Source organism: Amphibalanus amphitrite, unplaced genomic scaffold (genome assembly GCF_019059575.1).
Source record: "Amphibalanus amphitrite isolate SeventyFive unplaced genomic scaffold, NRLGWU_Aamphi_draft 001667F_arrow, whole genome shotgun sequence".
Lineage (NCBI taxonomy): Eukaryota > Metazoa > Arthropoda > Thecostraca > Balanomorpha > Balanidae > Amphibalanus > Amphibalanus amphitrite.
Window position 1 is genome coordinate 42,854 of NW_024883160.1, and position 24,853 is coordinate 67,706.

General features: G+C 46.0%; 3 protein-coding genes across 14 annotated transcripts in view; all 3 read left to right on the forward strand.

Annotated features, from left to right (window-relative positions):
* The first annotated feature begins 1,303 nt into the window (after positions 1-1,303).
* Positions 1,304-6,857, forward strand: LOC122374521. Of its 2 annotated transcripts, none has more exons than XM_043353315.1 (3): positions 1,304-1,992; positions 2,357-2,574; positions 5,008-6,857. In XM_043353315.1, exons 1-3 carry the CDS (start codon positions 1,473-1,475, stop codon positions 6,508-6,510), a joined length of 2,241 nt encoding a protein of 746 aa, XP_043209250.1. In that variant the 5' UTR covers positions 1,304-1,472; the 3' UTR covers positions 6,511-6,857. The 2 variants fall into 2 exon arrangements, with proteins under 2 accessions (XP_043209250.1, XP_043209251.1); XM_043353316.1 differs by having other exon boundaries at positions 1,366-1,506.
* Positions 6,858-7,381: 524 nt separating this feature from the next.
* On the forward strand, positions 7,382-24,660 carry LOC122374523 (RNA-binding protein 39-like). Of its 11 annotated transcripts, XM_043353320.1 has the most exons (12): positions 7,413-7,490; positions 16,880-16,954; positions 17,212-17,261; positions 18,298-18,347; positions 18,572-19,572; positions 20,080-20,194; positions 20,563-20,715; positions 21,201-21,416; positions 21,744-21,951; positions 22,401-22,539; positions 22,938-23,125; positions 23,522-24,660. In XM_043353320.1, the coding sequence occupies exons 5-12, from the start codon at positions 19,091-19,093 to the stop codon at positions 23,629-23,631; spliced, it is 1,611 nt and encodes a 536-aa protein (XP_043209255.1). In that variant the 5' UTR covers positions 7,413-7,490; positions 16,880-16,954; positions 17,212-17,261; positions 18,298-18,347; positions 18,572-19,090; the 3' UTR covers positions 23,632-24,660. The 11 variants fall into 11 exon arrangements, with proteins under 11 accessions (XP_043209257.1, XP_043209261.1, XP_043209254.1 ...); XM_043353322.1 differs by lacking the exons at positions 17,212-17,261; positions 18,298-18,347 and having other exon boundaries at positions 7,382-7,490; positions 18,572-18,627; positions 19,312-19,572; XM_043353326.1 differs by lacking the exons at positions 17,212-17,261; positions 18,298-18,347 and having other exon boundaries at positions 7,385-7,490; positions 18,572-18,627; positions 19,315-19,572.
* Positions 14,340-24,853, forward strand: part of LOC122374525 (microspherule protein 1-like) — a 28,305-nt gene continuing 17,791 nt past the window's right edge. The window contains exon 1 of the mRNA XM_043353332.1: positions 14,340-14,350. The gene's annotated coding sequence lies outside the window, so the exon portion shown is untranslated. The remainder of the gene's footprint in view (positions 14,351-24,853) is intronic.

Sequence of the window (24,853 nt, forward strand, 5' to 3'; positions counted from 1 at the left end):
CAGGTCACATTTCTATGGACACTTGGGGCAAATTAAAACCTAATATAAGCTAACCCAACTAAACCTACACAATTACTGACTATAGGAACGAAGCACCTACCTACTTGTGCCTGCATCTCATACCATGTCAAAGTAAAGTTCCTTGGTGGAAGATTACCCTCAGTACTTTTTATCCCAGCCCTGTGGAGAAAACTAATACTTCTAAGTTCTGAGTCACTGCTGGCCATCCACAGAAGAAAAAAACGCTGAAGCTTTGCCATTGTATACTGGACCAACAATCACTATCACAAATGACTAATGAACACATATGATAACATCGTTGCATGGATTGTCACATTGACAATTTTACTACAATCCTTTTTTCAAGAAATACAGTAATGATTAACAGGAAAATCAACATAAAGTGGATTTAGTGATCCAAGCTTTCTCCTCCAGTAGCAATGGAATGATCGCATGTTTCATTTGCCAGACACTGAGTACCTGATGCACATTACCGTCTGCATAGCATCTAATCACAGTAAAGCTCCCCGAGTCCATTCATTCTAGATTTTTCACTTGATAGTTAGCACTAACTTATCTTGTTGTTGTAAGTTATCATTCAATAATATGCACTCATCAGTCAACATTTTCTGGCATGATACTGCTCAAGTGCTCAGCGTGATCTTCAGTATTGATCCAAGATCTCCTGCAAAATTATAGCTTGTTTTTGGCCAATAATGATGAGCTCTTTTAATTTTACTTTTTCTTGCTGATATGTGAGCCCGATCAACCTGCGTTAATCAACCAAAATTTCATAACTTCCAAGTTCAACTTGATATTGTTATTGCTCAGGGTCAGGGTCAGGACCTCTGTCAGCCTCCTTGATACTTGGGATTGTTTTCATTCAACATGCTTCTTAAATATGATATACGTCAAACCCATCCAACAAAACGACGTACAAGAGTACCTACGGAAACCACCAGATAAACTTGAAAAGGGCCTTTTGGAACAGAGCCAAGCGGTGCTCCATTTGTTTGTTTACAATGACTGTAGTGCTGATGTATTTTTAGGACTCTGACGGTCGGCTTATAAAAAAATGAAACGTTTTTACAAAAGTTGTAGGGCAAGCAATATTTATCTGAAAGAACTAAAATATTCAAAAGCCAAACACTATGAAATACATGAATGGGAACGAAAAAGTAACCCAAAAATCCAGCCTAATCACCGGCTCCTAAAACTGCGACAAAGTCAACACTTTTCCCCGCAACTCGTTGTCCAGACGTAAATATGCCCCAGCAGACGTCTTTACAGTGCTGCCAAATCGTGTTTGGTGGGGGTCGGGTGATCTCTTCTTGCCATTCGCGGGCTTTTCTAGCTGGTTGCTAGGCAACTCGCGTAGGCCACCTGGTGGCGGTTGGTGGCGACTTCAAGGGCGCACGCCGTCGGCGCCATTTGTGGCTCCTCGATTTGCTGCTTTCCGCCTATTTCTCATTATGGCGGACCAAAATGCAGGAAAACATCTAAGAGGTAGAAGTTTGAAGAGCGACGCTGGTGAAGAAGTAGAGAAGGAAACGGATAATATTGGAGTGCAAGTGGCTTCATCAAGCCTTGCATCAAGCCGACCAAGGCGTGAAAAGAAGAAGCAGTGGCCGCCCCGCTCGCCACCGCAATCGCCGCCTCTAACGAAGAAGACATTTCAGTCTTCTTCAGTTCAAAATGAAGAAAAAAGTGATGTAAAGGAGGAATTTCACCCCACGATTGAGGTTATTAGTGGCAGTGGAGTTGATGGGCCTGTGTACCTTCAAGTCGAAGATGACATTGGGGATGATGAATGTCCAGAAGGAACAACAGAGGAAGGTGGCAGTGGAGATCATGCAAGTGGATTTGCAATCGAGGATGCACTTGCACCTCAGAAAAATCCACAAAGAAAGGGACGTTCCAAAGGACAGGATTGGCAACATGTTTGTTCACTGGATTCAGAAGAAACGTTCCAGAAATGGAAGCATGATTCAGGTGACAAATCATTCATTGAATATGCATTTTGACTGGCATACATTTGCCATTAAGATAGCCTATTAAATTGTAAGACCGCCTCAGCTGATGTAGCTAACTCAATTTAGATTAGAATATATATATTAAGACGTCTTAATATATATTTGTCTATTACTACTCAACTTAAATTAGAATGTACACTGAAAATGTGTGGGCACTAGCTGCATTTTTGTGAAGTATGGTGAAGACTTGCATGCTTTGATGGGAAAATGCATTTTATTATGCAGAACTGGTTAGACTGTTCATTTTTGCCCAACCATTGATACAGAAGCTAAATAATTTGTTCCTCATTGCCATAGGTACTCATATGTGTCTTTATTTCCAGAGCAAAAAATAACCCCAGGAAGATGGGCAAAGAAGAGAATGAATGAAACCAAACTTAGTGTAAAGAGGTACTTCCATTGCTCTGTCATTGGCTGCAAAGCAGAGCTGACAGTCATGTACCCAAACTACAGTGAGAAAGTGGAAGTGCTCCACAATGGGAAGGCGCACTTCCATCCACCAAACCAGAAGAAGTGGGGCCTCTCTTCAGAAGCAAAGCAGGTAACACTTGATGTGCCAAACACCACTCAGCAGTGTCACCCCTGCCCAGCTAGGGGAAGGGTTTGTTGCACCCCCCAGTCCCCAACCATAAGGTTTTTCACGGATAGTGCTTAACCCACGTCCCTTTGGAGGGGGGGGGGGGCGAAACAGCCCCCTCTCCTCCTTCTCAGTTGATATCTGCCAAATTATAGCAGATCCTGACCTGACACGAAACTTTCAGGGCCCCTCTGGGCATCAATTTTACACCTTGTGGCTTGTGACCAAAAATAGGAAAAAATTGGTGTACTCTCCGCCCGGGCCCGGCTAGGTTAGGTTATTAATTCCGTCGATTTGTCATGAAAAACTGCAGATAGATGCCTTTTTGGGTCTTAATTACTTCAAAATTTGACCTCACTTGACCGGACTTTGACCTGACCTCGACATTAACTTAATCCAAATATGGTTCAAATCATTGATTGGACGTGCTTATTGAATTCTATGAATAAAGTGAACCATAAAATATGCATCGCACATGTCCTATTCTATATTTCATTTTTGGTGACCTGACCCCACCTTGATGCGGCTTTGCATGACATCGCATGTAATGCATCTGGTCTTTATAGCCAAAAAACATGTTTGAGGTAGGGAATAAAGTCCATTCTTTGACAATTGCTCTCCAAAGCTGATAATGTAGAAACTTGCTTTTTGTACTCTTGACCTGACCATGACCCAGGGCCTCGGCTAAGGAATTTTGACTACTGGGGCAAATCGTCAAAGTGTGTTGGCGCCCTGCTGGATGGGGGGGGGGGGGTGTTTGAACACTTGCGGTTTTTCCTGCGGTTTTTCGCGGATATCTAAAAAACGGCGGCGCTCCATCATCCATCAATTCTACACGTGTTGTAAAAATTTCAGACCAAGGTCATTCAAGATCAGGTCACCAGGTCACTTAAGTGACCTCACCTCATAAAATGTTTCAGTGTATGCCGTAGCTACACCGAGTGACCGATCGCTTTAAAACTTTCAGCGATTGATAAGGGCATGAACATGTACAAAATTTATATTTCGGAATTTTCATATCGGTGACCTAAGGTCAGCTCAATTTTGCGACCTCTATTATAAGTCAATGGGATAAAAGTTAAAACCGCCTCTTTTGGACGAAAGTTATTCTTAACACTATATAACACAGTACGTGACTTTGACACACTGAACATGAAAATAGCACCCGTGACCCTTGTTTATGCCCCTGAGGTCTTCTCAGTTCACGAATGGTATCTAACAGTTTTTCGCGAATAACTTTTGAAAGAGGCATGCTAGAGCGATGAAAATGCCTTAGTTGTGTTTGGCTCGACGATGCAGATCGACTGATATGCAACATGACAATTTCCGGTCAGATCATGACCTTGACCTGAGGTCGAATTTTCAAGTTGACCTTCAAGGTCAAATTGCAGTTAATTTGATGTGTATTGGCGAGAGGAACACGATGTCGGTATAAGAAAGCTCGTGCAAGGCATGAGTCAAAAGTTATTGCAGAAAAACTGTTCCCGAAAAAATCGTCTATTTTGGTAGTTTTTGCCCTTTGCAGGCAAAACCGTCGACGTTAGGTCAAATCTAAGAGAAATAACCAGAAAGCATGCTAATATGGCTATCAAATGCGCTTTTCCGCGGTGCTGTAGTTCTAATTGGTTCCCGAGTTATGAGTCGGCATCCTGTAAACTGTCGACATTCGACCTGAAAATCGGTGAAATTTGGCCTGCACCATGATCTGACCTTTGACCTGACCAAAAAAGTGGCCGAAGTAATTTCGTCATTATTTTTGACGCTCTTTCGAACGAAGATGGATTATGGGGTGCAAAAAGATATGTTTGCCAATGCACGCCTATGTTTTTGGATGGAATTTGAGGGTGCAGCTGCACACCGTGCACTCCCTCTTCCGCCGCCCCTGATTTCTTGCCACAAACGTCTTCAGCCGCTCCCGAATGAAAGAATGTACGTTAATATTGATATATTCTCATTTTGTGGAGGTTGGGCAAAGCCTGGCCACTACTGGGGCATTCCTCGACTCTACTGGGGCATTTGCCCCAGTAGTTAACATGCTAGCCGAGGCCCTGCCATGACCGGATCTCTGACCTACTTGTGCAAAAGGCTCCATGATTCATTCACTCACCATGTGCTGCGTCTTGATGTTTTAGTTTAGTTTAGTTTTGTGATAGTGAACTGTTTTAGGCAGGCTATTCGGTGCCCACATCGTAGATACTTGTGTCTTGAAGTTCTCGAGAGATCAAGGGTCAAATCCCCCCTCCTTCACACACACACCGTTTAACGTACTCTGTGGAGTCCATTACCGATAGAGTTAATATCTCTCACAACCATATGTATGGAAATGTGCGTATTTGATGTAAATGATTTGCGTAATTTGCGTATTGTGTAAGAATTGACAGCGGTTTCCTTTTTCAGGAGGTCAGACGGCTGTGGGAATCGGGTGTCCAGAAGCCGAGGTACATCAGAGCTTCTCTAGAAAAGCTTGGGCTCGGTGATTGCACAGTCGTTCAACTGAGAAACTTCCTGGAAAGACTGAAGAAGCGCAACAAACTTCCAACGCCTACTCTTCCCATCAACTCCCTGGAAGAGTGGTGCGCAGAACACTCCATTACTAAGCCAACGGCCGCTCTAGTTGGAGACGTTGATCGTGTCTACGTTTTTGATCACCACACGGATGCTCGTTCGCGACAGTTCCGGTTCATTCTCAGTTCCAAAAGGCTCATGAAGTTTGCTGCTCAGGCATCAACGCTCAGCGTGGATGCTTCCCATCGTATGAAGTGGTTCGGCGCCCCCGTCCTGTTTGTTGGCGTTAGCGATGTCAATGGAATGTTCTTTCCTGTGATGTTCGCAGTCATCAGCCACGAGACGGCGGACAACTATTTGCAGATGCTGACCGTACTGAAGAAGTGCGTGGAGGCATCGTCAGGCACTGCATTTCAGCCCAGCTGTGTCATCGGGAACGGTGATCCCAATGTCGCGGACGCCGTGAAGAGCGTCTTTCCAAATGCTGCAAGGCGCATGTGTTGGCTTCAAGTCAAGAAAGAGCTGAGTGCTCTGCTCAAACCCATTGACAAAGAGATACGAGATACTCTAGAAAAGGACGTCGGCTCACTTCGACTCTCCTGTGACCAGAAGCAGTTCGAGCTAGCTGCTAAACTCATGCTCGAGAAATGGCGTGGGCTACTGCCTTCATCTGACCTCCCGGGCAGATTCGAAGAGCGGTTTGTGAAGCTCCATCCAGAATGGTACGAGGGCTTTGATGTTGCCTCACAAAGCTCCAACAGGGGCCTGATGCACGCCGTCAACGCGGTGAAGAACAGACACACGCTGAGGGAACGTCTGCCACCCGAACGCTACCTCACTCTGGCACAGGAGCTGGTGCTTGAGTGGTCTTGCGGTGTGAGCGAAATCGGACAGCTGGAGCACAGCATCACACCCGACACGGAGCTCTTGAGCGACACTTACCAACTTCAGACCGATGAAAAGACCATGGTGGACATTGATTCGGCAATCTATGTCCCCGTTGGCGATCAGAGGGCCGCCACGGTCAAAGAAGTGGAGGCTTTTGAGAAGAAGATGGGTGGGGAAGTGAAGTCATTTGACGAGTTTGTGGAGGCTAGGATGTCTCTTTGGAAGGTAGTGGACACAGGAGACAAGTCTGACATCTCGCACATGCGCTGCTCATGCCCAAAGTTCTTCTCCGCGAAGTTGTGTGAACACATACTGGCGATCGGTTCGGCACTTGGTTTGGTTACGCTGCCACCGCCCACTTTGGAATCAGACCAGTGTGCCTCAGAAGGAAAGCGTAAGCGTGGACGCCCCTCGAAAAAGAAGAGTGAAACCGTGAACATGGTCGTGGACATGGACTGCTCCGATATGCGAGCCTTCATCGAAACGGGGACTTTCACGATCGAGTGAACCTGGGAGGTCTTCAATTGTTCTGTTCTTCGATAGCATTGTCTTTTTGCGTGAAGTGTAGCATATGATTACTTGATAACTTGGCTGAAGCGTTTGCAAGTATTATCAACCTACCTGTGATGTTTCTGGGAGGAAAGTTGCTCAGCAGCATGCGTTCCACCGCCCTTTGTTGTGACATGAGGCTTGAAAATGCGTTTTTGTGTGTATGTGTGCGCGATTTGTAGTGTCAAATGTCAATTTCACGACACCTGGTGCTCGGTATCATCACAGCTGCCCACTTAGCATCTAGCACGAGTATAGAATGTGTAAAACTTGTCACCATTTGTAAATATATTATTTGAGCTTGAGCAGAACTATTGGATTGCTTCATGCTACTTGATTTTATTTCCTTCCTAGTACCTACCAAAAGTGAAGCTAGAGGTAAGTGTAGTATTATTGTTTGTATATTGGGGCGACGAGCTGCAAACGGCAGGGCACCAGTGCTTTTTACCTTTGCTTCACCTTTACCTTCCCTGTTCGCATATCGGCAGTAGCGGCGGAACACCTTCAATTAGGGGGGGGGGGGACACTGCCGACTTTTGGTCCCATTCTTTTCATGCAACGCCCATAGGGCTAATGTTAGAATGCCAAAATCAAAGGAGGCACGGTGCCCGGTGCCTCCCCGCTCCGCCACCTATGCATATCGGTGGTTTTACGCAGGGGTTTTACGAGAGTGATTCGATAGGAGAGGTCGAGCCAAGATACATATGGTCAATTATTCACGGTATATATAGAGAACTTAGGTCGAGCGGCGCGAAAAGGTCTTTATCGAACCAATGACGTCACAGGACTGATGGATGATATTGGATCGATGTATGGAGTTTGTTGTTCTATAGCCTTGGTTTGTTAAAAGAGGAGGAAGGCGGCGAATCCGGCGTGGGGCTGCGTGACGAAAATTTGGAAGTACACCCTTGGTACACCTATATTTGTAAAAAGAATAGGTCAGTATTTCCCTATTTAACTCTGTTATTTAACATTTCAAAAAATATTTAGTGTAAATTGTATCGTCCTTTCCAAGCAACTTCAGTCAGCTTGTGAAATTTGCGGTCCAATGGTCGTTCCAAGTTCCAGCCGCTTAGTCGGTGCGCTCGGACGGTTTCGGCTTCTCATAGGTAAATAATTCGGATACGGATGAGTTAATTTCTCCCTGCATATTATTGTTATTTTGGCTTCCTTTGCTGTCTTCACAACGAGGTTGTTGTCAATTAAAAAGCAGCGTTTCACTTCAGTGTTTCAAGTGACATGCGTCACATTTGTCTACGCGTGGTTTGATGTCTTTAATTCAGTTGGTGACATACCAGGGAAATAAGCTAAAATTAGAGCGCTCTATTTATTGCTCCTGCCCCATGTTGAAGAGATACCCCTAAAAGCGTGATCTTTTATCAGCCCTTACGCAGCAAGGCAGTAATTCTCAGACCGGTGTATGGTATCAATAGAAAGAGAATGCGTCAAAGATTAACATGAATTAATTAAAATAACATTAAAATGTTAATTAAGCGTGGAAATTAGTCCTAAACATAAGCTAATTATTGCTCCTACCTCGGCGACGGCGCTCCCCGCAGTCGGCGGAGAAGCTAAAATAAAAGCCACCATCCTCCTCCGTAAGTCAATTTTAGAGCGGCCGAGTGGGCCGATGCGGGGCCACCAAACTGAGGTGAGACGTGGCTAGTAATTGCAAACCGCCATAGAAATCAATATCTTAAGACGTACAATATGGGATGATTACTCTGAAGCTGGAGTGAAAGCATGAGTAGATTGCAAGAAACGAAATGCATAGATTGGTTGAATTATGTACAATAGGCACAGCTCAGATGAAGCTATTTCTATGATGACATATGACATAACCCTTCCTCTCCTCACCTATGACCTAAGTGCATTGGCAGTTACCGGCATAGTTTTTGAGCACGAGTGTAATTCGCCATCGGACCGCAATACATGTTGCTAGGCTGCTGCAATTACAACGAACATACGAATACTGCCTTCATTTGTAGACGTTTGTTTTTAGGCGGTCTTTGACGTGCAAGGGGGCATACCTGTCGACAACTCGAGTTTCTCCGAATTTCAAAAACTCCCAAGTTTTCGTTTCCTCCTGTTCTAAAAAGGATGATATTTGTCGATTTCGTGCGTCGCTGATAGGAGGGTGCGTTTAATAATTAGGCCCAACGCTTTCTGCATCCGCGAGTACCTTCAAAAGGGAACAACAGTTTCCATTTATTACACTATGGGACATGTGACAAAATGACCACTGGAACACGCATGAAACGGAGCTCATATTCCTAAAAATGTCTACAATCACTTCTTTTCTGACACTATTAGCAAATACCATCCCAAGTTAGGTGGTTGACAGACAGTCAATGGAGATCTGGGGAGACTGAGTGATGCCAATTCACCACTTAACTGATAATGAGGGCCGAGGGAAGAGAAACATGCAACATGCACAACTGACAACTTGAGAAGTGACAAAACACTACCACTATTGCGCAGTGCACAACAAATTACAGCAGCCAGCCCAAAAAATGTTTTTGGTGGCTAATTGCAAAACAAGTCACTAATAAATGTCTTAGTTGCAGCTGAACACTGCACAATAATCACACTGTTCACACATTGAGTGAGATGCCACAGGTGGTTTGAATCACACTTTGGAATGGTTCAACTGCAAATCTGAAGTGTTGTCATGAGGTTCATGCCTCCATGATCACAGCACTTTGGTTGTGGTTGGCATAACACTTGTAGTCTGCAGAGTTCCACATGAACTGCAGACACCTCATCTGGTGGTCTTCATGTTGCTCAACTTCTTCAGGAGGCAAATGTCGACCACCCAGCGGAAGCATGGTCCTGCAGAAAAGAAAGGTAATGCATAAGGTACAAACATTATCTGCTGAAACAGCTCCTTCTGTTGGCTGTTATTAAACTTTTAACATAGGTAACATAACAACATGTATTCCATGTATATTACATTTGTTGAAGTAAAATACTGCCGGCTATTTCAAAACCAGAAAATGAAATTATATTGTGGCATAATTCACCTGCTCAGCTATCAGTATCAAATAATAATTAATTTAATATTTGGCATATTCTATATAACACATTCATAGAATATTCTACTTCACGTCACAAGGACTCACAATCTTTCTGTTGGGTGTTTGATTGACACATTAACTAAGTTTGTCTTAGGTTTTATTATTGCAAAAAATTCATATTGCATTATTGTATCAAAATACTGCCAGCGCCCAGCAATAACAAAACAAGAACATGAAATGCCAATGAGCAAGCCGCCTTTCCTTAAAATGGATTACTTTGAAAGGAATTTTAGTTTCTTTTAAGGAAAAGGAGAAATGATTATCAGGTAATTATCAGAAAACCACTCAACCAGCAAGTGGCTGGGTGGTTTCACATCAAACATCAAGCCAAAACATATCCTTACATCTATCTAACAATTGAGCCATTTGACTATTACAAGGATATGTGAGCAAAATAAGAATCCAATTATCCAATGTTGACTTCCTTGCAAAGTTTATGCCTTATTTTATGAAAATGTGTCACTAGAATATGATACTTATCATCGAATATTATTTAATTTACGATTTATTTCGATCGGAATGCACATGGAGTCCCGCGCCATTTTCGTCGACGATGAATATGATCGTGTTTCATGAAGAGATAAGGGGTTTCAATTGTCTTTCAAAACAATAATTTGATGCAAAAATTTGTAGGAAATAATAATAAGCTGGTTCAAATGGCCATCAACCATTTAAAACACCGAAAATACTCACAACTCCGTCCCGACGACCACGCAGCACCGCGCACGCCACACTACTGGCACAATGCCAAAACTGCTGTCACAGCGGAAATGTTTTTTTTTTCTCGATTGCAATTGTGGAATTATTTATTAAACAGAAGATGATCTTTCCAAAAAACCGACTGATTTCATACACAGATCAGTAGGCGAAACTATGGTCAAGCGTACCCATTTTCGGGAACGCATTTTCGTTCCCATGTTTGGGAACGATAAACCCAAATATGGGAACGCCATGTAGGCATTATTTAAAACAAGAAAAAGAACCGTTAAATGACGTCCAAAAAATATAAAACGATCGTGAACCGCCTGATATTTGTCTCAATATTGTTGGGAAAGAGTTTGATATTGTAAGGCCCATCGTAGTTTCAAATCGTTCCCCTATTTCTAAAGCAGTCCATCATCCGGGCCGCGAGCCCAAATTTGGGAACGCTCTCGTACACTGGCGCTGCAAGCGTTCCTTATTATGGGAACGGCGTACCCAAAATTGGGAACGATTTCACCGACGCCTTTCAGGGGCTCTTTTCATTAACAAGCATCACGTCCAACGCCGCAAATTATTGTAAACGCAACAATCATCAGATGACCTTTCCGGCAAGACCGTTGCATGTTTCGCCCGGTCTTCTGCGCTTTTATTCCCGTCGATCTCGCAGCGGGCACGCCCCCCTCTGCAGGATTATGCAATTCACAACGCTCAGCGATGTTCAACAAGGTCTTCCATACCTATATCCACCGTCCGCGCCGAGGGTGGAGACATGTCAAGCACCTGTCTGTTTATCACCGATAGTTACGAGCACAAGGAAGTATCCAAAAATGGGAACGCTGAATATGTTACACCCTCAAAACACCTAGTCCCAATGACAATCTAGTTTTTTCCTTTCTTAATGAGTGTAAGTGGCAAAAGGCCTGGTAGGATGGGCACGAGGAATGATCGAAATCAGCATAAAAATTATAAATAAGCCACACAGAGCGACCTATATAAGAGAAATTCCCCCAAAACGATCACGCTTAGAAACACGGAAGACAAAAACCACGCTCATGACGCTCCTTATAAAACAACTCTAAACAGCTAGCATCCAAATAAAATATGTCTATCTGGCATGATATAATACAGCTGAATAATTTTAAACCACTGAAACTGAGTTTACAACAGTAGTTCGGTAAAATCACTGACGTTCCATGCGGTCGTGCGCCCCGACACCAAATGTCACCAATATTACCCCCGGACTGTCCGCGTGTTCGCTTGCATATGTCAGCATCTGGTGTCGCCAGTATGAAACTTCATAACCAGGCGAAAATTTTTATACTTGACCTCAAAATGTAAAAAACGCTTCATTTTCCTTAAAATTGCAAGTTAAATGTAGTATAACCCATGTTTTCACCATTCCGTCATTTCAAAAAATCATTAAAAATATCATTCGACGGTCAATTTCCTTGTGCAACGGTCAGATTAAAGATAATTTTATAGAGACTTAGTAGATACTTAAATTAGCGTGCACTTTTTTGAGACGTGATGCACTAATGAGTTTTAGTGGGCGAACGGACGAAAAATTACCTTCCGTTCCCATAAATGGGAACGCCCGTTCCCATATTTGGGAACTCCGTTCCCAAAAATGGGAACGTTCCTATATTTGGGTACTCATGACCATAGTTCCGCCTACTGAGATGCATGGAAAATAATAAAATCCCGGCAAGTTTATTTGTATTGTTTTGTCGATTTTGACATGCTCCTAGTTTGCAGCCATATTTCGATATGTTCTACAGGGAGTTCAGAATTATTTCAGGACCAATCTTTTCCTCATTCATTTTCCCGTCGATCATGAAATTTTTAGAGCGGAACAATTAGTTTCCAGGCGGTCCGAGCGGTTTTCGTGAGAAGGGTGCAAAAATCGGCGTCATTTTTAGAGCCTCGACACCAGCTCAACACAGGACCCTATGGGAGACGGTGAAGTAGCGGGAGCAATAAATAGAGCGCTCTAATTTTAGCTTATTTCCCTGGTGTGTCACCGACTGAATTCGTTTTTTCTTTTAAGGGATCAGGCTTTCAAAAATTGTCAGGAATAGGTATAGATTGCACATGGTTGAGTTCCCCAGAATTTTCTGAGTTCAATAACATCGGTAAAAGGCACACCTGTGCCCTACTTTGTGAATGAATGCTGTTTCCAAATTGGCTCATTTTCAGAGGGGTGTTTATGGGCACCACAAACTGCTGAGTGTGTTGTGTGCAGTGTGTGCACCATTAAGAGGACATTAAGAGGAGAAATCGGTTCATCACTAATGAAGACAAGAATAATGAAAGTCACCTTCAATATATAAGAACGACACTGCAAGGACGAAATGAACTACTAAAGAAAGTAATGGAAATAGAGCTTGAAAGGAAAGAAAGCAAATGGGCGAAAACAACCGAGAAGTACCTGTCATCACTGCAAATAAGATTACATGCCCTAAAAGATAAAAGCAAAAAGGATATAGACAAAGAAATAAACAAATGGGATGCAAAACAATGGATGGAAGAAATAGGAAGCAAAGTAAGCCTACAGCTATACAAAGCAAGCAAACAACGTATAAGAGAAGAGACTATCTATGACAACACCCCAGCAGCGGTCACTCTCTTTCGAGCTAGAACGAATTCGCTACCCCTACAAGAAAGAAGACGACACACCGATGAAGACACATTATGCCAACTATGTGGAGAGGAGAATGAAGACATGGAGCACTTTCTATTGAAATGTAACAGACTCATGGATGTTAGAAGTAATATCGAGTCCCTACAACGACCTCACATAGAAGACACTCAGGAGATCATGAGAGACTTTCTCTTCAATGACGAACGGGAAGAGGATGCGGAAGAGAGGAAGGAGAAGCTGCACTGTCTATGGAGAATCCGTCAAAAGCGTCTGGAAGGAACATGAGCAAATGTAGAAAGACATGCAGCCTCCATCCTCATCCTTTTCCCAGTACCCCTATAACCAAATAGGGCACCTATGGGGGAGCCGATGCAAAGGCTATTCCCCCGAAGACTCATCTGCATCTGCATCTACCAGGCATGGGGGCAGGGGATGGGTAGGTGGTTGTGACGTTACAGCTGCGTGTGGTGGACTGTCTGCTGTGGCAAGTCCCGACTGGCCACAGCTGTCGCTGTGTGCGGTGACGGAAGGTTGACGTAGGGACGCAGTGGGCACTGGGCAGAGCTCAAGCTTAGAGGCTGCGTGCGGTGCGACCGCACACAGGGCCCGTGAACAGTCCTCAGGAGACACAAATGATTTTTATTTAGTGCCCCTGTGAGCCCTGTCAGGTAGGTATAGAAGTAAATAAGGTGTAGGCTGTAAGTTTTAGGATGGGTTTGGTTTGGCTGGATATGAATATTTAATTTTTGCATTTGGTACCTACTACCTACAGTTAAAATGATATATTTAGATCTAAGGTTATCTAGCATAGACTTTAACTGTGGCTGTAAAACAGGCGTTACTTTTCCAACCAAGGAGAGGCGCTGTACCCAGAGATGCTTTCTAATCAAGTCAAGCCAAACTTAACCAAACTTGACCTTAGTCCTTTGACCTAGCCTTACCTGCAACCTAAAACCTAAAACCTACCAACTGACCTGGTCAACTCACCTGGTCTGGTAGGTTTCCCGCCTCAGCCATGTGAATTGGACAGGTAGATGGATGGCAGTGAAAGGAAATCGATTTCAGATAGACCTGCCAGCTCAAAATAAATGTTATGTTTCAAGTGGTTTGTGAGGCAGAGGTGTGCATCTGCAATGCGGATGTGCTGTCGTATTTAGTGTTCAAAAGTTGGTCAAGTCAATCAAACAAGCAGCGCCAAGCACGCTAGGAAGACGAGTCAAAAGGCAACGACGAAAATGTGTGTAGCGTGATAGGACATAGTGGTGGTTATTGTAAGGAAATTAGGAACATGGAGGATTAGTGTCCGGAACTGTGGTGCATCTTACCTCCACTTCTCTTGACGAAGTGGAGGCACCTTCCACGGCAGAAAAGGGCTAAGGTTGGCATATGTAAAGGATGCAGAAGGTTGAGATGTTTGACTAAATAATGATTTTGAACAGACTGTAGAGGTGGGCAGAGTTCCAATCGCGGACAACTCTTACTCTGATAAAGCGGGCTCTTGCGTCAATCTGCCATCTCCTGCACTGGACCTTGAACATGTGACCTCGCATTCTAGTAGGGGGATCAATTATCCACAAGTCTGCAGGATTGATGGTACATTGCCATGGAAAATCTTTCAGCGTTTAATCAGGTCAGCCCTGAGCAGTCTCTCTTTGACAGAGTACATCTTAAGCTCGCGTAATCGAGTTCTGTAGTTGGCATTCTCGAGTCAAAACACCTGGCAGGTCCAAAGTCCTTGGACGCTCCGCTCTCTAGTTTCTTCAATTCCTGATGGTATTCTGCGTTCCATACCAGTGACGCATACTCCAGTATTGGGCTAATGTGCGACCTTAAAAACTTCTGTCATGAAGTCACCCGAACGACAAACCGTAGACTTTAGGAGGTTCTTGGCGAGACCTCCGGCTTTCCTGGTTACATCACGAGCATGCTCATGGAACTTGAGACTGTCGTCCACGGTAACACCAAGATCAGTCTGCGAATGGATCGTCACAATCGCTTTACCACCAAGTGTGTACGAAGGCGTGAAATATCGTGAAAACGGTGTTGGAACCTGAGACAAAAGCATTTTTTGAGGTTCATGGTTAGACCCCATGACCTGGCTGTGTCGTGCAGTGTGTTGATGTTTCGCTGAAGCGTGTTTTGGTCCGTTTGATACGAGCTAACTACCTTTACCGAGTTGCATATAGATTTTCAGGTCGTCAGCGAATAGTTTACACTTACACGAGAGATATGTGGCGACTGGCGAGGTGGTTGATGTAAATAAGAGATAAAATGATCCAGTCGAGGGACTCCACTTAGGACTCCCCCTGGTTGGCTGTAAACATCTTTTACTGATACAGTCATGGAGCGGCCTACGAGAAATTAGTGTATCCAGCAGAGTACTTGGCCGTCTACACCGATACACTTTAGTTTATGGAGCAAGATCGAATGACAGACCACATCGAAGGTCTTGGAAAAGTCAAATAAAATGAGGTCCAATGCGCCCTCGTCTAGCCAGGAAGATACATCGTTGTATGTCAGGAGGAGCTGGTCATCTGTCGATCTCCTAGGTTGAAAACCAAACTGCTCATTGGTTAGAATGTTGTTATCAGTAAGGAAAACGTAAAGGGCGCGGGAGATGAGTTTTTCTAAGCACTTACAAGGAACGGAGGTCAAGCTAATTGGCCTATAATTCAGCGCGTCATATCTCAAGCCCTTCTTAAAGCTGGGGATGACTACGGATTTCTTCCATTGTGCTGACAGAAGCCTCTCGTTCATGGACCGGCAGAAGATGACGTGAAAGGGGTAAGCAAGATGAGTTGCACATGACTTCAGTAGCATGGGGTGAAGGTGATCTGGACCCATCGCAGAGTTTCATTTCATTTCATTCCATTTATTCCTTTTTCACCAATGGGCGTTACCCCAATGACAGATGAAGTCAGCAAATAAAACACTGATACCATCAGTTACCGTCAAGGTTGAGCAGTACCTGTTCTACGTCTCAGGTGGTCAGGTCCAAGTGACCAAAAGCTGCTCCGGATACCTGGCATTCGGCAGGGTTGTTTGGAACCTCGCTGTCTCGGTGACATACACCAGCAAACGAAGATGAAAAACACTCGCCATTTCCGTCGGATCATCTGTCAGACCTCCTGATCGAAGTCTCAGGGGACCTACTGTCGAGCGAAATATCTTCTTGTTGCGGATATACGCGTGGAAAAGCTTTGGATTTTCTTTCATCTTTGTAAGTATCGACCTTTCGTACGCGACCTAGTGTGAACGCGGTGCAAAGGTACGATACTCCTGGTTAACTTGGGAAAATTGGTGAGCGATGTCCGGCAAATCGCAGACCTATAACGTCCGTGAGTGTGTATATCCCGTTTGTACCTGTCCCATGCCACCTAAAACCTACAACCTAACCCACAGCGCCTCCCCTTGGTAAGAAGAAAAAAAAAACAAGTGTGACGCCTGCTTTACTACTTTCAACCTAAAACTAACAGAACTATTTTTTAATATCACTATGTAATTGCCCTAATTGACCGAGGTATATGTGAAATTTGTGCAAATATCTGAAGGACTGGTGAGTCTAGTAACTTTTTACAAAGGGTGCCAGCGGCTGAGACGCCTGCTATGAGATCATTGAAATCTGAAACAAGGCTTATTCCCTGTATGGTGCACGGGCAAAAATTATTTGGTTGAGTGCTTGCATGTGTTTCGGAGCTACACTTATAGGTATGGACTATGGAACCAGTCTCAGTCTAAAAAAGATGGTAGCCAGCTCGAAGAGGTGTTTAGGGCAGCCGCCAGCCAGAATCCGGCCTCATTTTCTCTACTCTAGGGCCTGTCTTATCCAAGGAGAAGCTTCCAGTTTTTCTTTTATTCAGGGAGAGAGTTTCTCTGGTTCATTATTTCTTGTCTGCTTTGTTTTCAGTGTTCTATTCATTCTTCAACTATGGCTGATGATCTGGATGTTCATGAGCTGCTGGAGGCGCCATACACAAAAAAGGTACGGATCACATAATACCCTCAATATTTTCATAGATTCCTTGATGTTGTATGGTGTGTGTGGTTAAAATACTTCACTTACCTATTGATGATTTCATCTTAAAACTTTCATTTGCAATGCCATGATTGTGAGCTGCGCCGCCTGGATGATTTTGGTGCACCAGTGGACCTTGTGTCTCTGAAGGATAAAGGTGTTAAGCCTATGACCGATGTCACATACGATTGCCGACTTCTACCGGTGTTTCGTCTGTGTTTCAGATCCCTTGTCAGTTGTAATTGTTAGCGGAACCGAAGACCATTTCTCTTAGGTACCATCACCAACACCATCACCGTATTGTGTGCGACGACGCGTCAGAGCTCATGCGAGACCTGCAAGCCCCCCAAACACCCGTTCTCTCTTCCTCCCCTACCCACTCAGCCCATGTGCTTGACTCCTCATGATTGTGTGCATACATGATTGTATGCATATGTATGCTGGCTGGAAGCGCTATCCATATGGTAGTACCTATTCTAATTAATAGTTTCGGATGCCTACATCCAAGTCAGTGTGTTTTAAGAGCTCTCTAATTGACCTCTAGGTCAATTTGATGTCTCAAATGCAGATGAAAGTTAAACTTCTTTGCAAGGTAGAGGTTCAGCTGTTACCTGATCAGTTTTACATCTGCTAGTCAAAGCCAAATGCAATGGTGCAGCCTACTGATAGGTGAAATGCCAAGTGTGAGTGTTTTGGTATACCTACCCATAACATTTGCCGTTTGTGTCAAACCTTGATGTGAAGCTTAAATGAATGGTAATGCTTTTGTGAAATTTCCTGCATTTGGTCAGTAAAGTAAAGTCATTTGAAATTTCACATGTTTTATGCATCCTGTGTGCATCATTCTTTTTTCATGCTGTTATGTTTTATGCTCATTACCATCGTTGCAGAATATGATAGACAGCGGACTTTGATGGTCGATTCTTGTCACATTCTTGGTAATTGGATCTCTTAGTCAATTGCATAATATGTTGAGAGTAAGCAGGTAATGCACACACACACACAATGGAATGCTGCAATCCTCAATGTTTTGATATTTTCTTCGTAACGTTTTGAGTGTGTATCAAAAATTTGATGGTTCAATCTTTTTTAAGCCAGTTCAATGACATATGTTAATGAAATTATTTATCCTTTTATGTCCAGCTGCCTTCACCTTGGTATTTCACCTTATCAGTCTTTTGAATACATTTTGCCCTCTGACTGTTCTATGATGGTCGGCTGAGTGATTTGGTTCACTTGGATAGTGTTGGACTGCTTTGCTCACTGCCCATGCCATCATGTGCTACCACTGAATCCAGGATATTTTGCAGATTGTGTGTTGCATTTCTTCGGCCTTATAGCGGTCGCGCGTTAAGAAAAGGTTTGTATGGGCCCGGGCGGGGAGCGCTCGCTCGCTGGTGCGCACAGCCGGCCGGCACTGCCACCCTGCCGTCAGCCGTTTGTCCCTCGCTGTGTGTCTGTGTACGCGCGCGCCGGGCCGGGCCGCGCGCGCGCTCTGTGTCGACTCAGAGTGTGATTGATGTGTGCTCCTCCTTTCTCACGCGTCCGCTCGCCGTCCGCTCACCGCGTGCTGTCCTGCTGTAGGACTCTGTCGACAAGGGCTACGAGAATGGCACCAAGAGCTCCGAGAAGTCCAAGAGGTGAGTTGTCGCTGTCGGCGGCGCAGGGAGCTGACTCAGTCGGGGATGCCATTTTCATAAGTAATGGTAGATGGGTCACTTATAATTATATTTTCGTTTTTTAGCCATACGATCCCGTAACTATTTAAAGGTAGACTTGGATTATTTCAAAACTCTATCTTTTAAAAGGTTTCTTCGTTTGTTGAGGTTGATTAGAACCCCTTTGAAAATAAAATGTAATGAAAATGGTGTGATGCCTACTCTAATGTTCAATGTTTGAATCAAGTTGCCACAATGCTGTTTTGGACGGGAAAGTTTTGCTCACGTATTTTTATGAAGTTGCAGTTGATCCTGGACCACCACACAATCACAGTGTATCTGCGAGTCTCCATACCAACGTAAAGTGTCACAGGATGTGTCAATACTAGTTCGACATTTGTACAGTAAATCGCTTACTATTGATGCATAAGTTGAAAGGTATTTTATGCTGAGCCGAGTGTCATGTTATTCGTCGCCGCGACCCACCCATTTTGACTTTCACTTTGATTACCATTTAATAAATCACTTCGCACAAGTTCACGTTACGCGGTATTCTTCATTACTGATCATTGTGATTGACGTACCTACCCGACGAGCTATCTTCTCGTTTGCCGTGCCCCTCACACTCCCGATTTCCCCGTGCCTCACCTTCGGCCGTGCGCGCAGCAGCAGCAGCAGGCATCGGAGCCGCTCGCGCAGCAAGAGCCGCGACCGGCGCCGCCGCAGCAAGGACCGTGACCGCGAGAAGGACCGCGACAGTCGCCGGCGCCGCTCGCGCTCGCGCTCGCGGAGTCGCGATCGCAGCCGTCGCCACCGGTCGCGGTCGCGCGACCGGCGCCGCTCGCGGAGCCGGAGTCGGGACCGCGGTGGCCGCGGCTACGGCCGGTGGCGGGGCCGCTCGCCGCGGCACGGCGCCAGTGGAAGGAGGTGAGGGACGCGGGGGGGGGAGGGGGTAAGCTCGGCGTACTGACTGATCCATTTCCCATGTCTACAGGTCATGGGTCCCATGACCTGTAACATTCGGCGTGATGTTTCTCGTTATAATGTATGTTCAACATGTTTGCCGATCATGAACACTGCTGCTTCACAAAACCGGACAGATCTCGCTACCTATGGCGAACTAAATAAAACTTAAGTTTGTTTATAACTAGGTATGTGTATAGAGCTTCGTTGTCGAACCATTCAGCAACTGGTCTAAAGTAAACATTACACATTTAAATGTAAATACTACTTAGGTAATCAAAGTAAGCATTACATTACGTTGTTATATTCAGTCACCTCTTCACCGATATAGAACTCCGTTCTGCTCGATGATTGATATTTCTATGAACTATTCCAGCTGTAGTTCAATTCAATTATAAGCGAGTCGTGCTTCTGCCGTCCGATGGTCTACCCGTAATGTAACCGCCGTGCTCTGTGTGCCTTCGTCTGCAGCAAGCGCATGGACATGACGCCGGAGGAGCGCGACGCGCGCACCGTGCTCTGCATGCAGGTGTCGCAGCGGCTCAAGACAAAAGACGTCGAGGAGTTCTTCTCCTCAGTCGGAAAGGTATGGCGAGCCGTCCTCTAACGTCCGTTCTTGTCTGCTATAGTATTGATATGGCACTCTTCAGCTTTATTTTTGAACTTGATGTAGCTGGGGATCAGATACTGGCTTGTTCGTTGCAGTAAGCTTAGATTTATCCCATCAAATATTTGGTGACGATAGCCCTGTTCAATGAAGCCTAAATACCTTTAAAAAATCGTCTCACTTTGATTTTATCAGCTGCTAATCACAAACTTGGAAATATTACTTTATTTACTCGGGCTGGCAGTCCAATACGAGACGTAAATATAGCGTGGAGCCACCGCATCTTCACTGCCAGCCAAATGTCGGTGATATCGACTTCACCTGTTCTTCTCCTCGCTGCCTCGCAGGTGACTGACGTGCGCATGATCATGTGCAACAAGACCCGCCGCTTCAAGGGCATCGTGTACGTCGAGTTTAAGGACGTGGAGTCGGTGCCACTGGCGCTGGGACTGACGGGCCAGAAGCTGCTCGGTATTCCCATCATGGTACAGCCTTCGCAGGTGAGCACTCATGGGGTAGCTGCAGCTGTGGGAGGTGAATGGTAGTGGAACTGAGTTCCGCCTCTGGATATTGGCCAGAGCTGGAGGTTTGTTCATGTTGTTATTCAGTCTACTGCTTAAATGTTGCAGGTATGGTCGTATGCCGTAAATGTCGACACGCTTGTATCCACGGGTCACCAAAGGTCACCCATTTAAGCGTGATAAGTTTCCTATGTCACTCATTTCCCTCTAAATCCCTAGTTGATTTTCAGTCTCTGTATCCTAGCTCTCTGTACTTTGTACGGCATTTACATTTGTATTCGTGTATGATGCAGACGTGTAGGAAAGCTGGCGGCTCCGTTGTATCGCTGTACTTCTCCTGGTCTGTCAGACGGACCACTGACCAGTGACCACTCCTCAGTCACTCGCTAACCTGCACGTCCCGTTAACTCCGAAGTCCGAGCCCGTCCCCGGTTACGACTGACCCTTCCCTCGACCACCGCCAGGCTGAGAAGAACCGGGCGGCAGCGGCCGCCGCACAGGCCGGCAACACCGCGCGGCCCAACGCCAGCGGCTCGATGCGCCTCTACGTGGGCTCGCTGCACTTCAACATCACCGAGGAGATGCTGAAGGGCATCTTCGAGCCGTTCGGCAAGATCGACGACATCCAGCTGATCATGGACTCGCAGACGGGCCGGTCGCGCGGATACGGCTTCCTCACGGTGAGTGGAGTGGGTCCTGGATCACGGCAGAGAGTGCTGGAAGCGTGTTGGTGGACTGAGGCGGAGCTGTTTAGCATATTGTCGTTAGATAAAGAATATGATAAAATGGCAGCTGCCGATGGTCATTGCTTATGATATGACCATTATTAACTTGGTTGTTTCTGAAGACTGCTGCACAGTTGGAGGATAATAAGTTTGACGGCTTGCGCATATTCTCAATTTACCATTATCTCAGCATTTTGTGAGCACCAACCTTATAATCCTATCAATTATCACCATCGCAGCGTCTAAACTAACCCTCTCTCTGTTTTGTCATTTCGCTTTCAGTTCCATAACGCCGAGGACGCTAAGCGCGCGCTGGAGAAGCTGAACGGTTTCGAGCTGGCCGGCCGGCCGATGAAGGTGGGCCACGTCACGGAGCGCTCCGAGGTGGCGGCCGGTGGACCGAACCTGCTCGACTCGGACGAAATGGACCGGTCGGGCGTGGACCTGGGCGCGACCGGCCGCCTACAGCTGATGGCCAAACTGGCTGAAGGTGAGTCAGTGAGAGACTTTGAAAGACTGAGGGGAGTCTAAATAAAGACTGAGGGGAGGGACTTTAAGTGGGCGGAGGGTTGGTGTGGAGATTTATTACTGAGAGAAGCAGATTGTGGGGCTGGTTATTCGTCTCTGAGATGAGCGGAAGCGAGACGTTGCTAGGTTGTGCAATTAGAAGCAGTTGGGTTCGAAGTAGGAACTGAGATGTTCAGTTGGAGGAGTGCTAGTGTAGGATGAAGAAGATGGTAGAACAGATGGTAGAACAGAGACTTGGTAAAAGTTGAGACTGTGTGGTGCCGGGAGAGTAAGAAATTGAAATTGTTGCAGTTGCTATCTTCAGGGGCCTCTATATTGACCCTAAATCAGGTCAAGGCATTACAAGTTTTTAGTCGCAATATGTGGCTTGTTATTCCGTCTTTCTGATTTTTTCTATCATGTGTTCGGCAGGTACCGGTATGCAGATCCCGACCGCTGCCGCGAACGCGCTCAACTCTAACCAGATGGGCGGCATCTCTGCCCAGTCCAATATCGCGCCGCCCATCGCCACCCAGTGCTTCATGCTCTCCAACATGTTCGACACTGCCGCGTAAGTATGAGGGCAGGGGAACAAAAGACACTGCTGGGTCGGACGGGCTTAGTGGGAATGGTATTAGAGGATATTACTGTCTCATGTTGCGTAGGTTATGTATAATAATTGTTTATGCTTTGTTTCGATGATGAGTGTCTTTTCTTTTCGTTATTCGTCCTCTAGGGCAATATATCATAAATACTCGTGTTGTTGCATTCTTATATCATCCATGCTTATATTATCTTCGTAAGCTCTCAAAGACTTTTTAAATGCGTAATTTAATACTAATCCATGGAAATCAAGAATGCCAGCCAGTTTTATCACCTTACATTCCCTATATTACCTTCCATTCTCTCTTAGTGTTAACTTTGTCAGCACAACACCTCACGACCTTCCCTATTCTCCACCGATTCCAGTGTGGCACAGAACCCCAACTTCGACGCCGAGATCCGCGACGACGTCGTGGAGGAGTGTAACAAGCACGGCGGCGTGACGCACGTCTATGTGGATAAGCAGTCGCCGCAGGGCAACGTGTACGTCAAGTGTCCAAGCATCGCGTCGGCGGCCGCCTCCGTCAACTCTCTGCACGGACGATGGTTTGCTGGTGAGTGTGGGCTGCTGCAGTGAGGGATGGGAAAGGGGGTGGAATGACGGGAAGTGTTGAGGCAATGGGGGGGGGGGGGGGTTGAGGGTTGACATCAGGGTTGAGCTTAAGTCTAAGGCTGGTTGATTAGTTAAACAGTGTTAATGGGAGAGCCAGGGGCGGACTTTTGGGCGTTGGCACCTCTTGGTATTAGTAAATTCAAGAGACAGACAATTAGGGTGAATATTACCGAAATATTCAAAACTGCATCATTGTAGTTTTCCTTCATTGTCGTAGCAGTCAGGTTGCGGCAACCATGATTTAACAGTCGTCGTGATTCTCAGCGAACTGAGCAGCCAGGCCATGACGCTGCCCGGTCAGCTGATAGCTAACTGTTGCCCTCCTCTCCGCCCACAGGCAAGGTGATCACTGCCGCCTACGTACCTCTCATCAACTACCACAGCCTGTTCCCCGACGCCATGGCGGCACAGACTCTGCTGCTGCCGCTGCGCGCACAGCGACTCTAGCCGGCCGCCAGTCCACCGGTCAGCTCACTGTCCAGAGGGCTGGCCAGTTTCACTTCATCTTCGATCGTCCGCTGGGACGCTCTGCGGCCGGTGCGGTCGAGTCTGATCTGTCCTGACTAAACCTGACCGACGTTTGGCCGGGAGGGAGCGGCCCGGCTGGTGAGCGGGCCAGCAGCTGTCTCAGGGCCGGGCCGGGCCGGGAGCGGCGGCGGCAGCACAGGTGGGTGTGGAGACTGAGAGAGGGTGTTCACAGCTAGAGTCGACTCACCACGAGTGGTGCTGCTCGCTCCGCTTCATCGAGCCGTCAGCTGCGTCGGTCTCTTTAACCGCCTCTCGGTGCTGATCAGGAATCTGTGTGAGCAGTTGACGGCTGCTGACGAACATGGTCGGAGAATGGGGAGCTGAGGAGACCGCCTACACTCTGCCGCGCCCGGCGGCGGGGGAGGATGGTCCCCCAGCTGGAGTGAGACTGTCCTGGGATCGCCAGTGTGGGGTGGGAGGCTGTGTGAAGCCGGGTTCGCACACGAGGTGTATATTTTACCAGCTGGTACACATGACACATAAGCACATTTCGGTGACCCGAGGCCAGGTCGGGTGCGATTTTGGACTGTCCGTGAGGGGGCCGTGCACATAGGGACCCGGGTCGGCGCAGCGGTCCAACAAAAGGCAGTCAAACCGGATGATCAATTGTGTGTGTGCGTGTGCGTGTGCACGCGCGCGTGTGCGTGTGTGTGTTGTAAGGAGGTAGTATTCATTCTGTCATCTTGCATGGTATCAATAAATCGACAAAGCCACCGCGAATGTTTTCAAGCTAGCCGTTTGGTAGCATCCACACTTTTAGTAGAACTCTGTCCGCTTCAACGCTATCGGTGGCTATAGGTTAAGAAGTTGTGTTAGCTGAAATAGAAACTGTCAAAAATCATGATTGAAAATTTACAACAACAAAAAAACGTGGGCCTTGTGCGCAAGCACATTTGTGAACATTTGTGATGTAGATATACACTGTTCGAATACAAAATGACATTTCAATTTGTCTTCATGTCATGTTTCAGCTTGCTGTGGCGTGGTCGAATCAGCCGATTTTCCGCGAAACACTGATGTGGCATGGGCTGCTTGACACATAGGTTCTCATCCAGGAGTATTGGCATTTGTTGGCACACTGATTTAAATGTGGCATGGCATGTAGCCTTCGCAATCAGTACCAGTGTGGGTACAATCAGGA